Source organism: Carcharodon carcharias, chromosome 40 (assembly GCF_017639515.1).
Source record: "Carcharodon carcharias isolate sCarCar2 chromosome 40, sCarCar2.pri, whole genome shotgun sequence".
In the NCBI taxonomy this organism is placed as follows: Eukaryota; Metazoa; Chordata; class Chondrichthyes; order Lamniformes; family Lamnidae; genus Carcharodon; species Carcharodon carcharias.
In genome coordinates this window covers 1,154,742-1,162,730 of record NC_054506.1, presented here as the reverse complement: position 1 = coordinate 1,162,730, position 7,989 = coordinate 1,154,742, and the positions used below count along the sequence as shown (strand labels likewise).

At 55.4% G+C, this 7,989-nt stretch overlaps 1 protein-coding gene across 1 annotated transcript; it reads left to right on the top strand.

Annotated features, from left to right (window-relative positions):
* On the top strand, positions 1-915 carry LOC121273145 (involucrin-like). The gene has a single exon (XM_041180105.1). The coding sequence runs from the start codon at positions 1-3 to the stop codon at positions 913-915; it is 915 nt and encodes a 304-aa protein (XP_041036039.1).
* Positions 916-7,989: the final 7,074 nt, after the last annotated feature.

Here is a 7,989-nt window from a genome sequence, read left to right as displayed (position 1 = left end):
ATGCATTCTGTGTACAGATTGCCCTCTGCAGATCAGGAGGAGAAACTGCACTCTGTGTACACACTGCCCTCTGGAGATCAGGAGGAGGAACTGCAGTCTGTATACACACTGCCCTCTGGAGATCAGGAGGAGGAACTGCAGACTGTATACACACTGCCCTCTGGAGATCAGGAGGAGAAACTGCATTCTGTGTACATGCTGCCCCCTGGAGATCAGGGGGAGGAAATGCACTCTGTGTACACATCAGCTACTGGAGATCAGCAGGAAGAACTTCACTTTGTATACACATTGGACTCTGGAGATCAGGAGGCTGAACCGCACTCTGTGTACACTCCACCCTCTGGAGATCAGGAGGAGAAAATGCATTCTTTCTACACGCAGCCCTCTGGAGATCCGGAAGCGGAACTGCACTCTGCGAACACTCCGCCCTTTGGTGATCAGGAGGAGGAACTGCACAATGTGTACCCGCTACACTCTGGAGATCAAGACGAGGAACTGCACTTTGTGTACTCACTGCCCTCTGGAGAGCAGGAGGAGGAACTGCACTTTGTGTACTCACTGCCCTCTGGAGAGCAGGAGGAGGAGCTGCACTTTGTGTACACATCGTGGTCTGTAGATCAGGAGGAGGAGACGCACTCTGTATACAGACCGCCTTCTGTATATCAGGAGGAGGAAATGCATTCTGTGTACAGATCGCCCTCTGGAGAGCAGGAGGGCAAACTGCACGCTGTGTACACGCTGCCCTCTGGAGATCAGGAGGAGGAACTGCACTCTGTGTACACGCCGCCCTCTGGAGATCCGGAGGAGGAACTGCACTCTGTGTACACGCCGCCCTCTGGAGATCCGGAGGAGGAACTGCACTCTGTGCACACACCGCCATTTGTAGATCAAGAGGAGGAACTGCACTTTGTGTAAGATTGCTCTCTTGTAAGGAGCCGCACTCTGTGTATGGATCGCCCTCTGGAGATCCGGAGGAGGAACTGCACTCTGTGTGCATACCGCCCTCTGGAGATCTGGAGGAGAAACTGCACTCTGTGTACACACCGTCCTCTGGAAAGCATGAGGTGGAAACACACTCTGTGTACAAATCGGCCTCTGGAGATCAGGAGGAGGAACATCACTTTGTGTACACATCGGACTATGGAGATCAGGAGGATGTACCACACTCTGTGTATACTCCACCCTCTGGAGATCAGGAGGACAAGCACTCTGTGTACACACCGCCCTCTGGAGAACAGGAGAAGGAACTGCAATCTGTGTACACACATCTCTCCGGAGATCAGGAGGAGGTAATGCATTCTGTGTACAGATTGCCCTCTGCAGATCAGGAGGAGAAACTGCACTCTGTGTACACACTGCCCTCTGGAGATCAGGAGGAGGAACAGCAGTCTGTATACACACTGCCCTCTGGACATCAGGAGGAGGAACTGCACTCTGTATACACACTGCCCTCTGGAGAACAGGAGAAGGAACTGCAATCTGTGTACACACATCTCTCCGGAGATCAGGAGGAGGTAATGCATTCTGTGTACAGATTGCCCTCTGCAGATCAGGAGGAGAAACTGCACTCTGTGTACACACTGCCCTCTGGAGATCAGGAGGAGGAACAGCAGTCTGTATACACACTGCCCTCTGGACATCAGGAGGAGGAACTGCACTCTGTATACACACTGCCCTCTGGAGATCAGGAGGAGAAACTGCATTCTGTGTACATGCTGCCCTCTGGAGATCAGGAGGAGAAACTGCACTCTGTGTACACACCACCCTCTGGAGATCAGGAGGAGGAACTGCAGACTGTATACGCACTGCCCTCTGGAGATCAGGATGAGAAACTGCATTCTGTGTACATGCTGCCCCCTGGAGATCAGGGGGAGGAAATGCACTCTGTGTACACATCAGCTACTGGAGATCAGCAGGAAGAACTTCACTTTGTATACACATCGGACTATGGAGATCAGGAGGATGTACCACACTCTGTGTATACTCCGCCCTCTGGAGATCAGGAGGACAAGCACTCTGTGTACACACCGCCCTCTGGAGAACAGGAGAAGGAACTGCAATCTGTGTACACACATCTCTCCGGAGATCAGGAGGAGGTAATGCATTCTGTGTACAGATTGCCCTCTGCAGATCAGGAGGAGGAACCTCACTCTGTGTACACACCACCCTCTGGAGATCAGGAGGAGAAATTGCACTCTGTGTACACACTGCCCTCTGGAGATCAGGAGGAGGAACCTCACTCTGTGTACACAGCACCCTCTGGAGATCAGGAGGAACAGCTCTCTGTATACACACGACCCTCTGGAGATCAGGAGGACGAGCACTCTGTGTACACCCTGCCCTCTGGTGATCAAGAGTTGGAACTGCATTCTGTTTCACCCCGCCCTTTGGAAATCAGGAGGAGGAACTGCACTCTGTGTACGCACCGCCCTCTGTAGATCAGGAGGAGGATCTGCACTCTGTGTACGCACCGCCCTCTGTGGATCAGGAGGAGGAACTGCACTCTGTGTACAACCAACTTCGACACCTATGTGTTCTTTTGTTCTGCTGTCTGTGACATCTTTTGATGATCTGCTTCTATCACTGCTTTTGCCTACAACCATACCACCCCCCTCCACTTCTCTCCGCCCACCCAACCACCCACCCCGCACCCCCCAGCTTAAACCAGCTTATATTTCACCCCTTCCTGGGATTCACCTAGTTCTGGCGAAGGGTCATGAGGACTCGAAACGTCAACTCTTTTCTTCTCTGCCGATGCTGCCAGACCTGCTGAGTTTTTCCAGGTAATTCTGTTTTTGTTTTGTACACAGCATGCAGTTGCTCCTCCTGATCTGCAAAGGGTGATGTTTACATAGAGTGCAGTTTCTCTTTCTGATCTCCAGATAGCAGTGTGCACACAGGGAGCACTTCCTCCCCCTGGTCTACAGATGCCGGAGAGCAGGAGGACGAGCATGCTGTGTACACACTGCCTTCTGGAGAACCAGAGGAGGCACTGCAATCTGTGTACACATATCCCTCTGGAGGTCAGGAGGAGGAACTGCACTCTGTGTACACACCGCCCTCTGGAGATCAGGAGGGGAAACTGCACTTTGTGTCCTCGCCGCTCTCTGGAGAGCAGGAGGACGAGCATGCTGTGTACACACTGCCTTCTGGAGAACCAGAGGAGGCGCTGCAATCTGTGTACACACCGGCCTCTGGAGATCAGGAGGATGAGCTCTCTGTGTACACACGGCCTCTGGAGATCAGGAAGAGGTACTGCACTCTCTGTACACACTGCCCTCTGTAGATCAGGAGGAGGAAATGCATTCTGTGTACACATCGCCCTCTGGAGATCAGGAGGAGGAACCGCAGTCTGTGTACACACTGCCCTCTGGAGATCAGGAGGGCAAACTGCACTTTGTGTACTCACCGATCTCTGGAGAGCAGGAGGACGAGCATGCTGTGTACACACTGCCTTCTGGAGAACCAGAGGAGGCGCTGCAATCTGTGTACACACCGCCTTCTGGAGATCAGGAGGAGGAACTGCACTCTGTGTACACACCGCCCTCTGAAGGTCAGGAGGAGGAACCACACTCTGCCCTCTGGTGATCAGGAGGAGAAACTGCACTCTGTGTACACACCGCCATCTGTAGACCAGGGGGAGGAAGTGCTCCCTGTGTACACACCGCCCTCTGTAGATCAGGAGGAGGAAATGCATTCTGTGTACAGATCGCCCTCTGGAGAACAGGAGGGGAAACTGCACTCTGTGTACATGCTGCCCTCTGGAGATCAGGAGGAGGATCTGCACTCTGGGTACACACCGCCCTCTGGAGATCAGGAGGAGGAACTGCACTCTGTGTACACACTGCTCTTTGGAGATCAGGAGGAGGATCTGCACTTGGTTAGACCACACACGGAGCACCGTGCACAGTTCCGGTCTCCGTATCCCCCCCTCGGTTAGACCACACTCTGAGCACCGTGCACAGTTCCGGTCTCCATATCCTCCCCTCGGTTAGACCACACTCGGAGCACCGTGCACAGTTCTGGTCTCCGAATCCGCCCTCAGTTAGACGACACTGGGAGCACCGTGCACAGTTCCGGTCTCCGTATCCCCCCCCCCCCCCTCGGTTAGACCACACTCGGAGCACCGTGCACAGTTCCGGTCTCCGTATCCCCTCCCTCGGTTAGAACACACTCGGAGCACCGTGCACAGTTCCGGTCTCCGTATCCCCTCCCTCGGTTAGAACACACTCGGAGCACTGTGCACAGTTCCGGTCTCCCTATCGCCCTCGGTTAGACCACACTCGGAGCACCGTGCACAGTTCTGGTCTCCGTATCCCCCCTCGGTTAGACCACGCTCGGAGCACCGTGCACAGTTCCGGTCTCCATATCCTCCCCTCGGTTAGACCACACTCGGAGCACCGTGCACAGTTCCGGTCTCCGTATCCCCCGCTTTGGTTAGACCACGCTCGGAGCACCGTGCATAGTTCCGGTCTCCGTATCCCCCCTCGGTTAGACCACACTCGGAGCACCGTGCACAGTTCCGGTCTCCGTATCCCCCACTTTGGTTAGACCACACTCGGAGCACCGTGCACAGTTCCGGTCTCCGTATCGCCCCCCCTCGGTTAGACCACACTCGGAGCACCGTGCACAGTTCCGGTCTCCGTATCCCCTCCCTCGGTTAGAACACACTCGGAGCACCGTGCACAGTTCCGGTCTCCGTATCCCCTCCCTCGGTTAGAACACACTCGGAGCACTGTGCACAGTTCCGGTCTCCCTATCGCCCTCGGTTAGACCACACTCGGAGCACCGTGCACAGTTCTGGTCTCCGTATCCCCCCTCGGTTAGACCACGCTCGGAGCACCGTGCACAGTTCCGATCTCCATATCCTCCCCTCGGTTAGACCACACTCGGAGCACCGTGCACAGTTCCGGTCTCCGTATCCCCCGCTTTGGTTAGACCACGCTCGGAGCACCGTGCATAGTTCCGGTCTCCGTATCCCCCCTCGGTTAGACCACACTCGGAGCACCGTGCACAGTTCCGGTCTCCGTATCCCCCACTTTGGTTAGACCACACTCGGAGCACCGTGCACAGTTCCGGTCTCCGTATCGCCCCCCCTCGGTTAGACCACACTCGGAGCACCGTGCACAGTTCCGGTCTCCGTATACCCCCCTCGGTTAGACCACACTCGGAGAACCGTGCACAGTTCCGGTCTCCGTATCCCCCCCCTCGGTTAGACCACACTCGGAGCACCGTGCACAGTTCCGGTCTCCGTATCCCCCGCTTTGGTTAGACCACGCTCGGAGCACCGTGCACAGTTCCGGTCTCCGTATCCCCCCTCGGTTAGACCACACTCGGAGCACCGTGCACAGTTCCGGTCTCCGTATCCCCCCCCACCTCGGTTAGACCACACTCGGAGCACCGTGCACAGTTCCGGTCTCCGTATCCCCCCTCGGTTAGACCACGCTCGGAGCACCGTGCACAGTTCCGGTCTCCATATCCTCCCCTCGGTTAGACCACACTCGGAGCACCGTGCACAGTTCCGGTCTCCGTATCCCCCGCTTTGGTTAGACCACGCTCGGAGCACCGTGCATAGTTCCGGTCTCCGTATCCCCCCTCGGTTAGACCACACTCGGAGCACCGTGCACAGTTCCGGTCTCCGTATCCCCCACTTTGGTTAGACCACACTCGGAGCACCGTGCACAGTTCCGGTCTCCGTATCGCCCCCCCTCGGTTAGACCACACTCGGAGCACCGTGCACAGTTCCGGTCTCCGTATCCCCCCCTCGGTTAGACCACACTCGGAGAACCGTGCACAGTTCCGGTCTCCGTATCCCCCCCCTCGGTTAGACCACACTCGGAGCACCGTGCACAGTTCCGGTCTCCGTATCCCCCGCTTTGGTTAGACCACGCTCGGAGCACCGTGCACAGTTCCGGTCTCCGTATCCCCCCTCGGTTAGACCACACTCGGAGCACCGTGCACAGTTCCGGTCTCCGTATCCCCCCCCACCTCGGTTAGACCACACTCGGAGCACCGTGCACAGTTCCGGTCTCCGTATCCCCCCCCTCGGTTAGACCACACTCGGAGCACCGTGCACAGTTCTGGTCTCCGTATCCCCCCTCGGTTAGACCACACTCGGAGCACCGTGCACAGTTCCACTCTCCTTATCCCCTGGTTAGACCACACTTGGACCACACTCTGCGCAGTTCTGAGTTCTGTATTGTTCAAATGCCTCTCGAGACACTGGAGAAAGAGTGAAGAATATGGGCCACATTTCAGTGGGATTTTATCTTGGCTGTTCTGTGTTTTTTCTAACATGGTCACCCCCCTGTTCTAGATGAATTTACTTTGAATCCTATCCAGGAATATGGAGAGAAGACATCATAGATTAACTCCAGGACTCACAGCCGAGGACCCATCATCCACACCAGTTACAATTCTCAGCCTGAACCAACGGAAAGGAATCACAGATCGATTTATTCAAACATCACACATCAATGTCACTATCCAATAACTCAAACTGAAGGGAGAACTGTCTCCCTCTCTCTCTCTCTCTCTGTCTCTCTCTCTCTGTCTCTCTCTCTCTCTCTGTCCTTGTCTCTCTCTCTCTGTCTCTCTCTCTGTCTCTCTCTCTCTCTGTCTCTCTCTCTCTCTCTCTGTCCTTGTCTCTCTCTCTCTCTCTCTGTCTCTCTCTCTCTGTCTCTCTCTCTCTGTCTCTCTCTCTGTCTCTCTCTCTCTCTGTCTCTCTCTCTCTCTCTCTGTCCTTGTCTCTCTCTCTCTCTCTCTGTCTCTCTCTCTCTGTCTCTCTGTCTCTCTCTCTCTCTCTCTCTCTGTCTCTCTGTCTCTGTCGCTCTCTGTCTCTCTCTCTCTGCCCCTCTCTCTGTCTCTCACCCTGCCCGTTTCTATCTGGTTCTATCTCTGTTTCTCTCTCTCCCACTGACTCTCTCTCTCTCTCTCTCTCTGTCCCTCTCTCTCTGTCTCTCTCTGTCTATCTCTCTCTCTGTCTCTCTCTCTCTCTGTCTCTCTGTCTCTCTCTCTCCCTCTGTCTCTCCCTCTGTCTCTCTCTGTCTCTCTCTCTCTCTCTGTTTCTCTCTCTGTCTCTGTCTCTCTCTCTCTCCCTCTGTCTCTCTCTCTCGGTCTCTCTCTCTCTCTGTCTCTCTGTCTCCCTATGTCTCTCTCTATCTCAATCTCTGTCTCTCTCTCTCTGTCTCTCGCTCTCTCTGACTGTCTCTCTCTCTGTCTCTCTCTCCCTCTGTCTCTCGCTCTCTCTGTCTCTCTCTCTCCCTCTGTCTCTCTCTCTCTGTCTCTCGCTCTGTCTCTCTCTCTCACTCTGTCTCTCGCTCTCTCTGTCTCTCTCTCTCTGTCTCCCTCTGTACCTCGCTCTCTCCGTCTCTCTCCCTGTCTCTCTCTCTCTCTCTGTCTCTCTCTCTCTCTATCTCCCTCTGTGTCTCGCTCTCTCTGTCTCTCTCTGTCTCTCTCTCTCTCTGTCTCTCTCTCTCTGTCTCTCTCTGTCTCTCTCTCTCTCTGTCTCTCTCTCTCTGTCTCTCTCTCTGTCTCTCTCTCTCTCTCTCTTTCTGTCTCTCTCCCCCTCTGTCTCTCGCTTTCTCTGTCTCTCTCTTTCTCTGTCTCTCCTCTCTCTCTCTCTGACCTCCCTTTCCCAGTGTGCCAATCTGCTGCTGAGCGAAGCTGCCTGTCTCCCTCTGCCGGAGGGAATGGAAGGCAGGTTGCAGCCCAACTTCAGCATGGCCCTCGGGCCCGACTGATAGGCGCCAGGAAAGGCCCAGGCTTGGCCAATGGGCTTGCACTGGAGGCCTCATCGCCCCGAATATCCCTGATCCTGACCTATCCCTCGTCTTCCAAGTTAGAGATGGAGCCTGGGGATATCCTCAGGCCTTGGATGTGCGGGTTTTCAATTTTTGAAAGCCCACGCTCTCCTGACAAGGCCCAGGCCGTCCTGAGGGCCGTGCACGGCACAGGAAGATCCCAGTTGCTTGCCGCCCCTCCTCCCCC

Bases quoted from the DNA above. Each gene is read 5' to 3' on its own strand.
- LOC121273145 (XM_041180105.1), top strand. From the start codon at position 1: ATGCATTCTGTGTACAGATTGCCCTCTGCAGATCAGGAGGAGAAACTG.